The 18,900-nt window shown below is 42.2% G+C and overlaps 1 protein-coding gene across 2 annotated transcripts in view; it reads left to right on the top strand.

Annotated features, from left to right (window-relative positions):
* EVA1A (eva-1 homolog A, regulator of programmed cell death) overlaps positions 1-18,900 on the top strand; it is a 213,145-nt gene that overhangs the window by 46,810 nt on the left and 147,435 nt on the right. For both annotated transcript variants that reach the window (XM_069805659.1, XM_069805658.1), the window contains exon 2: positions 12,923-13,137. In XM_069805659.1, the coding sequence (XP_069661760.1) occupies positions 12,923-13,137 (215 nt within the window). The remainder of the gene's footprint in view (positions 1-12,922; positions 13,138-18,900) is intronic.

Genomic DNA, 18,900 nt, shown 5'->3' with positions numbered 1-18,900 from the left:
TCTCCTGGATAATTTTTATCTCTGGGTAACACAGTCCTTTCTGCAAGCAGATATGATTTTGAGCTTGACCACTTAGGAACATAAAGAGAGGTCACTTAGAAATGGATATTCTTGCTCAAAATCTTTCTTTTTTCTCCTTTTTAGTATTATAAGGCTGCTCTCTGTTTCTCCAGTTTCAAGTGACCCAGCCTCCATGATGCTTCCAGCTGATTCTTGCTGGCAGGATAAGTTCCTGGGACCACACTTCTAACTGACAAATGAGAAAGAGAATTTTTTTTTTTTTATGTGCCTACACTACCCTGTGTCTCCTTTTGTTTTCCCTTTTTAATTTCCTTCTTTCCCCCCTACTCTGCTTCTTCCTTTCACTGTTTAGCCTTTTCTATCTTGTCTCAGTCTCTCCTCATTTTCTTTCCTCTCTTGGGATTCATAAAGCTGCCAAGGCCTGGCCAAAGCAAAGAGAAATATGCATTTCACAGGCGAAGGTTATGCAGAGGGCAGCATCATAGTTCTTACTGCAGGTCCTGGGGAAAAGGATGCAGGTTCATTCTGGAGCTGTTGCTTTCATTAAATTTGTCAAATCTACCCTGGATAAGAATAAATAAATAAAATATGGAATTTAAAGCAGAAGGAAAAGGGAGATGTTAAAATCCCAGTGTTGGAAACAAGCTTTTGCCTAATTTTTGAATTTTCTTGGGAGGTGAATTCTGGGAGAATTAAGCACAAGGTCTCTAGTCCGGAGGGGAACCACAAGTGTGGATTCTCTGCAGTGCCTCCGCAGAGCTCACACTGTATGTCTGTAAGCAGTAGCTGCCATTCCTACCACAGACAGCAATTTTTCACTGTCCCCCAAAGTTTTCTGCTTCTTCAGTGGAAAAAAATTGCTAGGTGGCAAAGCAATCCAGAGTGATTTGACCTACTTGGGTATGAAAATTGCCTATCATCCTCTACCCTTATTACACAATGTCAAATGAGGGAGGCCTTCAATTTCACAGTTTGCAATACAAAAAAGTTTCTAATAAAAATGACCATTGGAGCATTGAAGTGCTTGTTAAAATCAGTGAGAGAGACTACAACCTGATTGGAAATATTTTCCTGTAGGAGAACTTTTCCCTGCCAAGATGATATTTGCACATGTAAGTCACGCTGTATTATTTCATGCAAGGTAACAGGATTTTAGATCTGCTCCCTAGTATCACAGGAGTTGTTCAACATTTTGACCTGCCAGTTGAAATCTACTTTTTTCAGGGATGTGTAGGTCACTCTGAGAGCCCCAGAGCTGGCCTCTGGCACTGTGTGTGAAGCGCTCACATCTGCTTGTGATGGCTTTAGCAGCAGCCCCTGCAGGGTTATGCACTTTGCCTTCACTCCTGCCGTTTGCCCTAGTCTAAACAAAGCTGCCATCTCTCTGTACTCATAATCTTGTCAGAATAAGTTCTCCCGAATAGGCAGAAACCTGTTTATTTAGCGCTGGTGTTTTTTAGCCCTGGTCAGATTGTCATGGCTTAGTTCTTGATTTGCTTAAAGAGTTGGTCAGTGCACATAAAAACTTGTCTGTCACTTGTGTGGTCAAATAACTGTTTTCTTTGTCCCAGTGTGATATGCTGTGCAAAAGCTTTCTCTTAATTTGGGTGGTAACAGGATACTTCCCTGTCACTCCCAGTAAAGCTGTGGGCAAAGGCCAGGCTGCTTTTAGGCACTTCTGCTGTAGCTCTGCAGAGGTGCATGGTTATAACAAAGCTGATGTATATTTTCCTTGCTGCATGTTTCTAATACAGAAGCAAACCCTTCCCCATGTGTTTGCAATAGTGAAAATACGTTTTGGTCAAACTGGACAGTCCCCAACCTTCCCAGGTTGGTGCTCTGTCTCTCACTGTCATGCTACATAGGGACACGAAGGAGCTGTTACAGACCTTACCAAAGACCTGATATACAGCAGGTGCTTTCATGACAGATGCCAAATATTTCATCTTTCCAGAGAAGATTTGGGACTGAATTTTCTTTGATATGTGGTAAACCTGTGCTTTCAAAATACTGGAGGAAAACCCAAAAGGTGCATTATTTGGGCATGAGGGTGCACCAGAAGACTGCTGTCGGGCATTGTGCTCACCAGCATTGACTTCTCTGTGGGTGATATGGCTAAGGAGGGCCCAAGAAGGGATTTGATGGAGATAAAGAGGTGCCTTGCAGAGGCTTATAGGGTGCTTCTCCCCTGGGAGTGGAGAAAGTGTGACAGCGATTGTTTGCAGACTGACCACACAAGCTATGAAGTGCAAATGCTATGCTATGCTATGCTGTTCTATATCATGGGTTAGGTGGAGGTGGACTGAGATGTTCATCACCATAAAATGTTCTTGGCCTCTTGAATATGTAGGGAGACATTCAGTAAGCTCAGAGCATGTCCTGAGGGAGGTGCATGAATCCAGCTCCTGACTCCTTTCCCTGTTACATAAGATTAAAATCGCTTTAGCGACACATGATTAAGTTGGTCCCTGGCCCTTAAGAAATGGCACAAATTTGATTTCAGCCATTTTAGTGACTGGACCAGAAGGTGCAGAAGGGCTGTCAGTCTCTTGGCATAAGACCCAGTGATGCTTGTAGGAAAGGTTGAGCATCAGCATGCCATGGGAGCAGGCTGAATGTGGGGACAGATCCTGTTTGAGCTCTTAAAACTTGTGGCAGGCAGTGCTGCCTATGGCTGCAGGAAGACATCAAGCTTTGGGATTGTTTTTTCTTAGCTAGGATCTTTCCATTTGGATGCTAGATTGTAATGATGTTGATTTGCATGGTCAAATTTGTTTTCCATAAGAATTGTCACAGGAAGGGGTAGGATCAAAAGGACTTTATTGTGGAACTGAAAGTCAAAATGACCACCACTAAAACTTGTCTACATGGGGAAGTTTACCAGCAAAGGTGCATTGGTAGTTATGCAAGTGTGTCCTCATGTGACTACGTTTACTATGGAAAATTACATGGGTATCATTATGGCAGCCTAATTATATCACTGTAGTTCTGCTGTGAAAAATCTCTGGTATATAAGCCATCTAGAGAAAAACTGTCCTCTCAATAAAATAACCTGTTATAACTTAATGTATAAGAGCTACATGACCCCCAGTGGTGTGAGCTCTTGATCACTACTTAGAATGTAATAGCAAGGCCACAGTGAGTAGTGCTGTGATTTATTTGTGTGATGACTGTGTTTTGGCAAGGACTTGGTTGAGAGCCAAGGAGAAAGAGCCAATTGAAGCTGCTCAGGAAGTGTCACTTATGTAGTTCCTTCAGCTATAAAGTGATGACCTTAACACTAACTGCAGCTGTACCTCTAGAATGAAATAGCGCCTAGCTTGTCTATAGTGCGTGGAATTGACCTTTGTGGGCTGTAAGAAGTATACACTAAATCTCTCTCAAAATTACAGCTCTCATTCTCTGAGTACTGAACAAATCCTGTAAGGCTTCCCAAGGTGACCTGGTAATTGTCTTTAGGTTATGCTATAAGATATATTTTATAAATATGATTGTGCTATGTGCAATATACTTCATATAATTGACACATAATACATACTAATGCATGCTAAGTTATACTTTTTACGATTAGAGTAAGACATTAATATTTATAATGCTGTAACACTAACATTAATTATATAATGTATTAATATTTATAATGCTATAACACTATTTTAACAAAGTGTTCTAAGAAATTTAGCACTGCAAAAAATGAACACCACAGTTATAGTGGGGTTCAGGCTTCTCCTGCAACTTAAACTAGGTAAAATATTCTGCAAAGTTGTTTGTTTGGTTTTTTTTTTTAGCATGTGTCTCTGTGCGTGTGTGCATGTCTGCATATAAATACATTATATATATACACATATGTACACACACACATGGAATTTTTAGTGGGAAGTGTTCGGAGTTGCCAAATCTGGTAGCCTGATAGAGGCAAGTGAGCAGCAGCCCTGTGTTCCCAGGTGCAGGCAGCAGTGATGCTGAGCTGTCTAAGGCTGCTCAGATCAACACAGGGAGAAACACTCAGCATTCACACAAACACAAACAGCACCAGTGGCCTCATCCTGTTCCCTTCTCTCGTTGATCAGGATGAAAGCCTGTGAGTAGAAAATATGCATGCATACATGCAGTGTGGATCCCTCAGTAACTGGCCTTAGGCAGTCCATGCAATAGCTGGCTCATGGGTCCTCTCATCTCCAGTGGCCTCACACACAGACGTGTGCCTGCAGATGGGTCTCTCAGTTGACTCCCTGACCTCTGGTCTTCCCATGGGTGGCCTGGACCTCCTGGTCTCTCCTGTAGCCAACTCAGAGGCTGTCTGGTCTCTCCAGTATCTGACCTACACTTGTGGATGCTTTCATACCTGGATCCCAAAGCTCTTATTCTACATGCCAGCTAGTCCAGCTTGATAGTCACCGGTGATCACAGATGGACATACATAACCCACACAAAATGCACACCCTCACTTCCTCCGGTTGCTGGCAGGACACACACGGACCCTCTGACCTGTGGTCCCACTCTGGTTGCTGTCACTGAGACCCCCATACACACACATGCACACAGATCAATGGAAGAGGCTTTGATCTGAAATAGGGGAGCAGGAATAAACAGCTGGAGAGAGGGCTGCAGGTTGGTGAAGTCTTGGTGCAGCTTCTTCCAGCCAAATTCTCTGTACTGTCAAGTTTCCTTCAACATCGTGGCTGTCTGCAACCATACAGCTAGTGAAACAAATTTTAAAAAAATTCCTTAATCCAGAGGAACTGGATGGTCAACCCCTTGAATTACAGGTCATGATACTGGTGTAAGATTCTAACAGAAACCCTGACAAACTGGAGGGAGTCCAGTGGAGGGCCAGTATGGTAGTTTGGGGTTGGAGCACATGGCATAGGAGGGGAGGCTAGCGAAGAGAAGGCTGAGGGGATATCCAGATGCTTCCTTCTGCTTCCTAAAAATAGTTATAAATAAACCAAAGCTAGGCTCCTCTCAGAGGTGCAAAATAAAAAGGCAAGAGGCAACAGACATGAGTTGTGACAGGGGAAATTCTGAGCACTTATTTGAAAAAAATTTTAATCAGAAGGTTGGTGAAGCACTGGCATGGGTATTTCAGAGGCTGGGGAATCCCTGTCCTTGGCAGTCCTGAGCAAGGGCTGAACAAGGTGCTCAGCAGCTTGATCTCACTTTGATATTGGCCCTACTCTGAGCAGCAGTTTGGACTAGATGAACTCCAGGAGGCCCATCCAGGCTAAATTTCCCTGATTCTAGAAAGATAAACTTAAAAAAAAAGGGTAATTTTTAAACTCTGTTCATTTGCCTTTTCAAAATGCAAAAGATCAGGAAAAAAATAAGCTCCATAGCCATAAGCGCTTTAAAAACTTATCTTAGAAAAAAGTAAGTTCTCAAGAAACCATAGACTTATGGGACGTTCAAAGAAAATGATGAAAATGATGTTCAAATAGCAAACAAGATTTTTTGTATTGAATTTTTAGAGCAATTCTTTAAATTTCTAGACCCAAAGTCCTTGCAGTTGGAGTTGCTTATTAAATTCTCCAGAGTTATTCCAACACTCTGTGCTTGGGCTGTAGTGTTTTATTAAATTCTAGAGGAGTTTACAGTTAGGAAATTTAAGGGAATAATTAGCCATAATCCTCAGTAGTATCTGAGTTAGATTCAAGCCTGCAGAGTTGAAACCCACCATGTTTTTATTCCTGTCACCCCTAGCCTTCAGCAGTTCAATTTCCACTACCTTCTCATCCTTACACAAACCCAGGAGACCTATGAAATACTGTTCAGAATTTAGAAAACGTTACCTTGTTTAGCCTTGAAATGCTGGCACTCAGCTGCAGTTCTAAATTCACTCTTGTTTCAAAGACATTTTTCTAAGTTAACACTGGATACTGTTTGGAGCCACAACTGTGGTACAGAAGATCAGATAGTGGGCAAGGAACTGTTGACTTAAAAATATTTTCCTAAGTATGCTTACAAGATGTTCAAGTTTTTCCAGTGCTGTATGGTATCTGAAGGGTGAAAGGGTTGGGGAGTAGCTGAAGTGAAAGTAAATCTCTCTGTAGAAGGTTTGTAATAGCAAGTTTTAATCTCCAGCATTAGTAACAAAGCATAACAAACGCTACTTGTCTGTACTAGGCTGCTCTGTGATTTGAGAGAGCTGCTTTTACTACTGCAACCACAGGATTATCAGTAATGCCTGGTATGAAATGCATTCATTGAGTTACTTGCTCTGGCTTCAAGCCTTGCCTGGGGTCACATTTCAGCCCTGTTTGCCTATCCTCGTAGCGTGTTATTCTATTCCACAGGCTTAGCACTGTTTCTGTGAGATGTTATGAGTATTGGTGTTCTGCGTATAAAGAATAAGCTGAAATTCTGAAGTCCATAGCCTATCTGAAAAATAGTGTGGTACAGGGGTAGTCTGAGCTTCAGAAAGTATCTGATTAAGGTCTCTCCTGGAAGAATGTTCTGTTTCACATTCAGAGTTTCAAAAACATCTGCAAGGAAGCTGAGGAAACTAGAAAAGAATAACAGTAGATACTGAAAAAACAATACAGGTTTGGAAAATAAGAGGATTAAAAATAAAAGAATCTGTGTCAACCAGGAACAAGGCAATGTTTTGTTCACCAACACAGTTAATTGCACTGACTTCATGTGTTTCAGATAATGGGAAATGGCTTATTTCTAAGTATAATGTTCTTTTTTCATTATGTTGATTTTTCTCTATAATATGTATACACGTCTATATTTGTAACAACAAAAGCTCAGAATGGGATGTTTTAAGAAGACATTACTATAGCTTAGATAGAGCTCAATGCAGATATTAATGAAGCTCTGGCTTGATTTATGTGTAGTAGTTCGTTAACCGTTAAAATACTTTTGAGTTTCCTTGTAATTTATTAGAAGTTTCAGATCATATCCAAACTGTAGAAAGAGGTAGTTTTATTGTGATTCTCTCTGTTTCTCCAGCACACACCCACAGAGATGTTTCCTGGTGAAAGATGAAATTTGGCTTCTGATGACTGGCGAGCTGGTGTGTTGCTCTGTGCCTTGTCAAGCAAAACTAGAACTGTATTTAGTGGAAGTAGGAGAAGAGGGCTTACTGCTTTTAGACAACAATAGTTAAATAGGATATATGAACGAGTGTTTGCATACTCTACTATTATCCTACATCTGGATGGGATGGAAGCTCTTGCATCATCTGTGCTTTTGTGGACCACTCCATCAGTTGCTTTGGTTTCAAAAAGGCAGGGTTGTAGCTCTATGAGAGTAAGTAAATGACGATGTTTAGATTTACAGTACCTGTAAAATGATAATATTCTGTATGAAACTGTTATTTTTCTCTAGTCCACATGTGTGTTAAGGGTTAGAACTGGCTGTTGGATGAGAACTGAGCAACAGTTCCCTGGAGAGGCAATGGTGAAAATGGTTCTTGGGAACTGTGGTTGCTAGGTGGGTGTGCTGGTTTGGGCTGGGATAGAGTTAATTTTCTTCACAGTAGCTAGTATGGGGCTTTGTTTTGGATTTGTGCTGAAAACAGTGTTGATAACACGTTCCTGCTGAGCAGTGCTCACACAGAGCTGAGGCCTTTTCTGCTCCTCACCCCACCCCACCAGTGAGGAGGCTGGGGGGTCACAAGGAGCTGGGAGGGGACACAGCTGGGACAGCTGACCCCACCTGGCCAAAGGGGTATCCCAGACCATAGGACGTCATGCTCAGCATATAAAGCTGGGGGAAGAAGAAGGAAGTGGGGGGGGATGTTCGGAGCAATGGCGTTTGTCTTCCCAAGTCACCGTTAGGCGTGATGGAGCCCTGCTCTCCTGGAGATGGCTGAACACCTGCCTGCCCATGGGAAGTGGGGAATGAATTCCTTGTTTGGCTTTGCTTGCGTGTGCAGCTTTTGCTTTACCTGTTAAACTGTCTTTATCTCAACCCACAAGTTTTCTCATTTTTACTCTTCTGATTCTCTCCCTCATCCCACCAGGGGGGAGTGATCGAGCGGCTGTGTGGGGCTTAGTTGCTGGCTGGGGTTAAACCACGACAGTGGGATAGAGTTACAGTCAGCATTAAGCGCTGTGTTTGATAAGTAGTAGAGAGTAATTGCTGATGACTGATAGGCGTCAAACTCTGGACTTTGGAAAAATAAATTGCAAGTGGTGTTTGAAAGGAACACTTCCTTCTTGTTAGAGGGAAAAAATGATCTAATGATCTATCGTTTTTGTGATGCACTACTTTTGGTTGTTTATTCTGTCTTCGGAGTGTAAATCCCTGCTTTGGTAGTGACATTGGTCTTTTGAATTGAGTTGATGTTTAGCACTTGACTTCTATACATTGATTTAATTTGGGAGTATGAATGCCCACCAGCAAAGATTCCATGTCCTCAACACAATCCTCAAAAAAAGAGAAGTACTAAACCCAAAGGATTCTAAGATTGTTATTTTTAATCCCAGATTTTCAAAATATGTAGCATTTAGAAAAGTTTTGGAGGGCTTAATGCTTTAGATTTCTTTTATGCTTTTACCATGCTTTCAAGTGAAATATATATTTTTAAAGAAAAGGTCAAATTACCACCTACTCTAACATTGTCTTCCCTAGATAGGCTAATAAGTGAACCACCAAAAAATTTCCTGATAAAATGATGAGAATTTATGTCACTTCCACTCCAAGATGAACCATGACAAAATAGAGTAGATTTGACTGGGGCAGTACAGCTAGGATGTTTTCCTCAAATAATTGCTTGCCTTCAGTTCCTGGATCTGACAATGGTGATTTCACATCCCAGAATTTGAGGGTGAAAAAAGGAGTGACAAATGTCTTTGGCCGTCTTTAATAACAGCCTGCCTTATCTTTTTTTGGAGTGGACACTTGTAAGGCTGTAGCTTATATCCCAGATAATAATGCAGAGAAATATACTCAATGGGGAGTGATAAAATAATTTGATAATATGTTTAACATCTCAGTTTCTTGACTGACATATTCTGTGGTCTATGAATAGCTGATTGGTGATCTGCTGTATCATTGTACTAAACTAAAATAGTTTCTTGCAGCCATCCAAAAGAGATTGTTTCATGCTTGCCAGGAAAGAGTCAGAGAGTTCTGTAAGCTATTCCTTGTATACTTATGAAGTGGTTCTTACCTTGGTATACAAGTGCCATCGAAGTCCTCAAACACCTGCCATTGGCTACATGTTCGTGCATTTCATTCGATAAAGAGCATCCCCGTAGTTCCCTCCCTGGTACCACATGTAGTGCTAAAAAAGGTCATTGGAGACTTGCTACTGAAAATTCAGCAAGGATGCCGAAAACAATTCAGATTTTGGGTTACTGGACCGTGAAAAAATGGGTAACAAAATGCCAACACTTTCAAAAGGACTACCAATGAACATAGTGCAAATTTGGCACACTTAAAGAGTTAAAAAAAAAAAAGTGCACTAATTCTCTACAGCCACTTTTGCTCTTTGAAGAACATCATGTTATCCCTGATCATGCCCCTGCCTAATCCAATATCTTCTCTCTGACAGTGGTCAGTGCCAGATGTTTTAGACATTGTGCTTTATTTATTATTAGCCAGTCACCATCAAAGCATTCAATCCCTTCAATATCTTGAGCTTGAACGAACTCAAGCTATTTTGAGATTGCTGATGGAAGACGAGAGGGAGGAATTGTTTCAACAAGCGATCTGCACTAATTGCAGGGGTTGAAACCTTCCCTGATCCTGAATTAGTAATATGAAAGGCATGCTCTAAGATGGCTGTTCTGACAGAATAATTGAATATTCAGAGGAGCCAGTAGAGTCTTGACTGCACTTTGGTTGTATTTCTCTGGCTCCCTAATAGGTCAGCCTCAGGGAAAAGTCCTAATGCACTGGAGTAACAGTGTGGAAAGTGGGGTTTAATGTTTTGTGTTATATTCTGGTTTTGTTTGTAGTTTGCTTTTCCTGATGCCCATCTTGTATGGTTGCCTTACTTTTGAGGGAGAAGAGCTGATCTGACTCCAGGACTAGGTGTACAGCATCACACAAAGCATGTATTCTACTTACTGGGAAAGGAGATGCACTCCAGTAGTTCATTTTATCCCCAGAGCGCTTCCTTGAACAAGTGAGATAAAGGCACTAAATTAAACACTGCTGTTCCCTGATTTGATGCAGTCCTATCACTTACTCTAATTATTGGGGCTGTGTCTCAGCCTTTCTCTTATAAGCAAATGCTGCCCTGGGGACTTGGAAATTAATATGTTGATTTGAGTAAATATCTATTTGGCACACACCTTGAGGCACTGTAGCAACAGAACTGCTAAATAAGAGCTACAGGCTAAAATTTAGAGAAATCAGAGAATACAGCCCTCATAGTGGCAGCTTGAATGGTGAAGGTAAATTACCATGGGTTGGTTATCTCTAAGAACAATGATTATAGTTGTTTTAGGCACTTCAGAATTTGTTCAGACCAGTATTCTTTCACACAGCTCCTGAGCTAGGTTTCAGTGTTGGTATGGAAGAAGAACTAGTCCCAGTCAAAGCTCTGGATGTAGGCCGTACTATTTTGGAGAGTAAGAAGAAGTTGCTAGGTATGGCCTTAGGGACAGAGAAGTGGCCCTAGGAGTGTTTAAGTTAGTGGAGTAAATATACCCTACGGATGTGTCTACAAGGATAGCTAGAGCTGATGTTGAATTATTCTGAGCAAGCCACATGAATTCTCTCAAATCACATGAGTTGTGCTTCCCTGTGTGTATTGTCACGTCTTGGAGGACAGGATGATGAACATGAGGAAGCAGTGCACCTTGCAGTAGTGAAGGCTGACTGCATACCAAGCTGGCCCCTCAGTACAGCAAAGATGTTGAGGATCTGGAGAGAGTCCCTTTGGCTGCCAAGAAGGCAAGGGTACTGGAACATATGATAAATAATAAGAGACTGAGGGACCTGGTCTGTTCATCTAGCAGAAGTAAAGAATAAGGAGAATGGGCTATAATTACTGTTTTACACTACCTAAAGGTATAGAGGAGATGGAACCAGTCTTTTCTCTGAAATGTACAATAAAAGAACCAGAGGGAGCAAAAAAAAGTCATAACATGAGAAATTCCAATTGCATGTAATGAAAAAATTTTTCACTGAGAAAGTTGTTAAGCATTGGCACAGGTTGCCCAGGGAGGTTGTGGAGGCCCCATCCTTGGAGATATTCAGAACTGGGCAAGGCCCTGGGAAACCTGGTCTAAGCTGGCCCTGCTTTGAGCAGAAGGTTGGACTAGATGACCTGCAGAGGTACCAGCCTAAATTGTTCTATGATTATGGGCCAGCAAGAGAATAATCACAGCCATTTTTAAAAAACAAGTCCAAGATATACCTCAGGTGCCCTTTAAGGAATTTGTCCAGGGATTACTTGTTTCTCTCAACGGTTTTGTCTTTTCTCTCTACCTCTTAAGAAACGACTACCAGCAGCAATCCTACAATGCCCTGTCCCTGTCTTCCTCTACCTCTTAAGAAAAGGTGGAGGAAGACGGGGACAGGGCATTGTGGGTTTGCTGCTGAAAGACTTGTGTGGGTCACCAGTAGTGGGAAGGGGACTTCCAAACTCATTACAGAGAGGAAGTTTGTAGGGTGGAATGGGACCATGGCTGATGCTGACATGGGTCATGCTATAGAGTTCCTTGCACAGACGTCTCCATATCAGCACCACAGTGGTGTCTCCTCATGCGTGAGTGTGGCAAAGTCAGGATTTGTTTGGCAGTTGCCATGGCAACCTGACTGTAATCAGCCCTTTTAACTTGGTGTAACTTTTATGAGGCTTTGATCCCGGGCTTTATTCTTGTTAACAACTTTATTATTATGGATAATGTCATCCTCTAACAAACAAGGAGAGATTTGGTTCTGCATACCATTTTCCTTCTAAAAAGATTGAAACTTTGCAGAATTGGAGAGAAAGCAAAGCTTTTGTGTCAAAGGCCTAGAACAGAAGGGGCAACCAGAAGAATTAAAACGGTGTATTGTGAAGGGAGCTCAAAGGTGTGACTGCTGTGTCATGATGGAATAGGACCTCATACAACTAACTGTAACCCCCAACTTTCCCCTTAGTGGCTCTGTGTCTGGGCCTTTCTTGCCCATGATCGTAAGTTCACAGGAAAAGTGAGGTTGGAAGGGACTTCAGTTCTCTAGTCTAAGCTCCTGCTCAAAACAGGGTCAACTAGAAGGTCAGGCCAGGTTGCTCAGGGCTTTATCCAGCAAGGTCTTGAAAACCTCCAAGGATGTAGACTGCACAATTTCTCTGGGCAACCTGCTCCACTGCTTGACTGCCCTCACAGTGAAAAAGTTGCTCCATATACCTGGTCTGAAACTCTGTTGTTCCATCTTGCACCTGTTATTTCTCATTCTCCTACCATGCACCATTGTGAAGAGCGGCTCCATCTCCTTGATAACCTCCGTGTAGATACTGGCAGGCTACTATTAAGTTTCCTGCAAAGCTGTCTCTTCTCCAGGCTGAACAAGCCATTTCTTACAGGGCAAGTGCTCCAGCTCTCAACCATCTCAGTGGCCCTCTGTTGAACTCACTCCAGTTTATTGAAGTCTGTCTTGTATTAGCGGGCCAAAAATTGCATGCGGTATCTAGAGGTGGTCTAAATGATGAGTCTGGCTCAGCTGCATCTCCTGTAAACTTGACAGATACGCCAATGTAAATAAGGGGTGTGATTGGACTAAGAGTTTGGAGCACCTGAATATTGCTTCCACTGAGGATACATAACACGGCTGGAGGACAAATCACCAAGACACCCCCCACGTCACTGTCTCTCTCCTTTGCACATGTGTGAGATGACTAATAAAATCTGCATCCCTCATTGCTTGTTAATTGTGTATTTGTTAGACTGCACTGCTGTAAATCACCTAAATATTAACTACCTTTCACTAATGATGGTTTTTGTCATGGTTTTTGCAGGTTACATATCACAAGTACTAAAGAATTACACTGATCATGCCTGCGATGGAGAATATGTCTCCCTGAGGTGTCCTCACAGAACCACCATCAGCATCCAGTCTTCTTTTTATGGCCGAATTGTACCAAGTCATCAGATGTGTCCTTCTCGCTATCCCCACTCGTATGCAACTTTAATTAAAGAAGATGTTGCCTGTTCAGTTGGCACTTCCCTTCAGGTATTGCATGTTAAACTGGATCTGTTAACTTTGGACTTCATCTTTCCTTGGCCAGGCAGCAGCTTTCTGTGCTGGTGCTGCATAGACCTGTATTAAGCAGTGCTACCCAGCATGGGAGCACTGACATCTCACACAGCTCAGTGGGTAATTCATCTTTGTAGTTTAGACAGGACTGAGTTAGATTTTGCTGATGAAGTTCTTAATTTTGCTGCAACTCTAGTCAGTAGCAGTTCAGGAATGTGGTTGAAACAGAATTACACTGCAAGACCACGTTATGTTTGACTGCATTCAAAGATCTTTTTTTTTTTTATAGTTTTCTTTCCCAATGGTTAGCTTTTTCAACACATTCAGAAGTTGCTGTGGCATTCTTTTTACTTCAGAACTGATCCTGTTTCAAGAGGCTTTTACTTTGGTAACTTGAAACCCAGAGAGAATCCTTCGTTTTACTTCTTCTGACTCATTTGGCTTTTAGGCCACTGAAAGTGATCATACATCACTTAAACTTGTAATGTCCCAAGCATCAGTAGTTAATCAATCAGCTCTGTCCATTTGTGTAGGGGATGTTGACTATATGTATCCTCCCAAGAGCACATGTGATGTCAGCAAATCAAAGGATTATTTGGAAGGTGCCAGTGTTACTCAACTGTCAGTAGGAACAACTAAAATTACAAACATGAGCTGGCTGATGTTGAGATGAATGGGGTCTGCTCCTGGATATTGAAGTAAGCACAAGTCTTTCCAAGTGCAGGATTTGCAACTGTGAAAACTTTTGGCCAAAGATCTCAAGCATCCACTGTGTTTATGGCTATGAATCAATAATAACTTGTAATAAAAATTTATAGCAGAACTAGATTAATGAACCTACAGGGCTAGTGAATAATTTCTTTTATAATTTGGCTAAAGGCCAGAGTTTCCCACATCACTTCTCACTCTTGCGTCCAGGGTTTTTAAGAGGAATTTATAGCATTATTTTTTTTTTTATGATATGAGTGCTTTGGCTTCCAAATGTGAGTGGTAAATTCTCAAGAAATTGCACAGGGTTGATGTTTACCTGTAGTGTAACCCTTAAGCTGAGAGATTTGCAGTTGCCCTCATAACACTTCCACTGCACAACAAATGACTGAGTTGTAGTATGGGAGGACACGGTCCTTATCAGTGGAAGGTTTTCCCAGATATGATAATGAAAGTTCATAATACAACAGACAAGAGGCAGTTGTGTTGTTTAGGGCGGGAGAACATGGACTGAAGACTTTGGCAGAGGCTAGCCTTCCCTTCTTCCTTTTATTGATTTACTGCAAAATTTACTTGAAACATTTCATTTCCCAGTGGGAATTGATAGCTATGTGCGTAGCCTCATCCCTTGTGGGCGAGTGGCCCACTTAAGGCATCTGAAAGAACTTGAGAATAGGGAATATGTAGCCTTCGGCTTTCCATGCCATGGTTTTATGTGCAGGAGGGATTTAAAAGAAATCCATACCTGCCTGACTTAGCTCCTTATGTCCTCAGAGCTGTTACCCATGAGCTTTGCCTCCAACACTTACACTGCTTGTAATTACAGCTCCCCTATTTATCAGAGCGAGAATTATGTTCTCTGTAGGTAGTCTTGCAGCAGATCTCTTGTACAGTATGTTTGTTACGTGACTGAGAACAGAACACTCCACCCATTTTGGGGGATGCAGATGTCCTAGGGAAGTAGCTGACATTCTCTGTTCTGCCACAAATTTCTTGAGGGACCTTGGGCAAGTTCCTGAGTCTTTTTGGAGGAGATCTGCAGTGCCTCTTTGGTGCCCCCGAATGTGCCTTTGATACCTCAATGTGCTGTGCTTGGCCAGGGTAGGTTGAGTCTGAATGCCAGAGATGAATCTTGTCTTCTTTCTCAGTCCTGGTGGGGGTGAGGCCTCTCTGAAGGGTAAGCCAGAAACTCCATAAGCTGAATGGCAAGCTGCCTGCAGCTTGCTGGTAGGAAATGCATGTATATAGGAAAATTGGAAAGCTGTAGACAAGGAAATTTTGTGTATTTTTGTGGTTTTGAAACTCAGCTATATGGCTGCTATAGGAAGAACCAATTGTGTGTATATTCTGATTGTCAGTAATTTAAAAAGTCAGCCAAACCAAACTGTTCAAAATTAAGTATATAAAATCACTGTGTCTAATCAAACCCATGACTGTATAAACTTGCTGCTTCTCTGGAGAGTGGCCTGGAGGGAGTGTAAGGGGCACTTATTAATACTGTTCCTTGCAAACACTACCTGTGAATAACAGTTAATTCCCATTTTGAAGCTCTCTCCCTTGCAAATGTCCAGTTCATTGTTTCTATGTTAAAAGGGGGAAACAAAGGGTTATTACACTGAGACAACCACCCTAATCCAGCCTTATGTGGTTGGCTGCCAGGATCCCTTGCTTTACTCACTTGTTTTTGCTTGAAATGAAATGCAGACCATTTGGGAGAGCGTGTCCGAGACATTAAGGCAGTGACCCCAAACTACACATTTCTGTTGTTCTAACACCGTAATGTCAGATTCAGTGGGAGATTACCAAACGCACAAAGAACTTGGACATTCGGACTGGGATTTCAGTTTTGATGTGGTTGGTCTCTTGTTAACTTTTAGATCACAAGTCACATGAATATGGAGAGATCAGAACAACAAAATAAAGTTGTGTTGAAAGCCAGACATTTGCTCTTTAAATAGCTCCCCCCGCTCTCCCCACTTCACTCAGTTTAACAGGGGAGCCCAGAGTTAGCACAAGTCACATGAGATATATGGCAGGAAGGAAAGAGCGATTTGTGCTGTATTCATGAAGCATCTTTGAGATATTTTGAAGATGAAAATGTAGAAAATTCCCACTCATCCTTTAATAATAGAAGCTAATTTGGGGGACTAGTGCTGTTAATTAACAGTCTGGTCTGGTATTATCTCTTCTGTACTTTCCTTGTGGTGTCCTGCAGAGGGTATTCCTGACTGTGAAGTAATGAGAGCAATGTCCTTGTCCCAGCCAGGAGGTGTGGATGGGGGACAGAGAAGAGGAACCCGTGGAGCCTTGATGGCTCTGGTAAAAGGGAGCTATGCAGTGCAAACTGTCCTGCCTTGGCAGAGGAGGTCTGTGAGGAGGAGCTTGATGGTGCCTGAACCATCCTTTTTCTTGCTTGTAGGTCAGGAAGAGCAGCTGCCAGGACCAAAACCTATTCAGCTTTCACCCAGAAAAGTAAATCCTTGAATACTAAGGGTCATTAAAGCATATTGAAATAATGTCATTTTCAGTAGGTAAGAGGGTGTTTACCCACACTGCATAATTTATGCAGAGAGCTGAGTTGTATGCCCACTAGAAAGTCTGTGTCAAAGCAAGGTCATGCAAAGAGGTTAGTTTGGGTCCTGAAGAGCAGAGCTGTGTTAGCATGGTCCTCTGTGTGTTGGTGTCTTTATGATGACCTGTAACTCCCACTTACCTTTACCCCTTTGGAGCAATTGTGCAGGTGCAGTTGGTCTGAGCATGCAACCTAACAATTTTGAGAGCTTGAAGATTTTTGTTAGGTCTGTGCATTGTGCTTTCACAGTGGCGGTTTTCTCTTGCTCTGTCCCATGTCACCCAGATAGGGTTGGTCAAGCCTATTTTTAATCCACCCAATGTCTGATTTTTTTAGTGTAAGTATATGGAGAAGAAGCTAAATTACATTTCTGCACAGCAGGGGGTGACACAGGAACATCTGGAGACACCTTTTATTCCAAGGAGATCTGCTGGGGACCATCCTCATCTGCTTTAGCTGTGGTTCTCTCACCTGTCACACTACTGCATACATTTGCATTTCCCTGCCATGGGGACATCTCATGAGAACTTGCCTCTGGGGAAATAAGGAAGCTGATAAACAGATACAGCAGCAGTGTATGTTTATTCAGATGAACAAACAAATGCTGGCACAGAGGACAAAGGAGAAATAGGAGTGTTAAGTGTTCTGTATTGCCTAATGATAAGTGCCTCCTGATAAGTGAATCCCGTTAAGTTTAGTAAGAAACATAGTCAATCCTAGCCAAGCTCACAATGCCCAACTTGTGCCTGCAAAAATACATGGAGGCACATTTCTATTTGAAGGAAGCTGCTGAGCTGAAGAGGAAGAGGTTTGGAGTAGTTTGTTTATAAAGCTTTCCGCAGCTGCTAATTCCTGGATCAGTATTCCTGATGTCACTAGTTTTTAGCAATAAACCACTCAAGGTCTCTATGGAAGAATGTTTAATGGTTGGCCTAAAATTATTACTTATTACCAGAAAACTAGATTATACGTTACAGCAGATTACCTGCAATATTCTCATTTTGGTAAATTGACAGAAAAGTAAAACCACAGCTTATTTGGAGGGAAAACAGAAAGCCCTGGAGCAAAGCTTGTTTAGAATGAAAATAGAAAGCCCTGGAGAGGCACTTATCCATTGTGTTTCTGCTCCCAGATATTTATAAAAGACATTGTAGGCTAACTTTTGTCTTCATATATGCACGTACTGAAATCAGCATGAAACCACTTCAGAGGGCAATGTTTTACTGTGTGACTTGTTTTCCCCAAAAGGAGCTGTGCTTAGAAGGTGCTCTGGAGCCCAGTCATGCCTCTCCTCAGAAAGATTAACTAGTTTGGGGAGGGAGAGTAGGCATGGCCTGTGGCCTGGGTCTCTTTCAACACTCAACGGGACAACCAGGCGTTGGTGACAAGAATCACTAGTGCTGGTGATGAGAATCACTAGTGCTGCTGATGTGGTATTTCCTTTTGTCCTTTAAGTGAGATATAGGACACCTTTGCTGCCACCTCTCCCGCTGTCGCTCCAGCATCGGTACAGAAGGGAGCAGATTCCTTGCATGCTAACAACAAGATTGCCTGAGCCTTTCTTCCCCCCCTTCTTATTTGCACCTACCAGGAAGGTTTCTGTGATAGAAAGCAAAAGGGAGCTGACCTCTTTGGTGAAAGATGAGATAAACTTTCCAGTAGCTGCATGACTCTCAAAGCATGGGCCAGCTGTTGGTCACAAAATGATGGGGCTGGAAGGTGGGTCTGTGTGTTACTGTTTCTGAAGAGGGTTTTATTTTCCCCAAATATTCTAGATTAACACTGTGGTAGAGTAAAATACAAAGTAGAAGGAAATGATCCAACTGCTCTAGCTTTCTTGGTAGGCCAGGGAGAGTGGCTGCTGCCATGCCTAGTCACAGGATATTGCATGGTCCCACTGATGTAACAGCGTTAAGTGGCCTCAACAGGAATGAGAAAGGGCCCTTTCTCATGACTCTGAACATCTATAAGATTATGATGGTCGAGGGTAAAGACGGAGGAAAATGATAGAAAGGAAGAATATGGGTCATCAGTACCACTGGGAGGAGAACCCACTGTTTTGTCATACTGCTTATTAGAAGATCTCCACGATTTACAAACAGTTTGAACAAGGAAGGTTTCAGTCTCAGAATGTCACTGAATTAAAGAGCAGTTCTGGCAACTCTTCGTCAGGCTACATTAATTACTTTGCAGAGCATGGTGAGCAGCGAGCTCAGGGTCCAGAAGAGGTTACTGCAGTGCCGAAGTTGCTCTTAAAAATCACAGAACCAGTGCAGCTTCATTCATGAATCTTGCCAAGGCTGAAATATAACTCTCTGGCAAGCAGTTCCCCCAGCTAATTATTTGCAAGTAGAAGAACTGCTTGATGCAGAGGTCATAGATAATCTCTAAATTGCTGTATCTTTGAAATATTTGGCTTGACTGAAATAGCTCATCAGAGCAGTGTGATTATGTACCGC

This window comes from Haliaeetus albicilla, chromosome 18, assembly GCF_947461875.1.
Source record: "Haliaeetus albicilla chromosome 18, bHalAlb1.1, whole genome shotgun sequence".
Taxonomy (NCBI): Eukaryota; Metazoa; Chordata; class Aves; order Accipitriformes; family Accipitridae; genus Haliaeetus; species Haliaeetus albicilla.
Note: the sequence above shows the minus strand (reverse complement) of the source record. Positions and strands in the feature narration are given on the sequence as shown.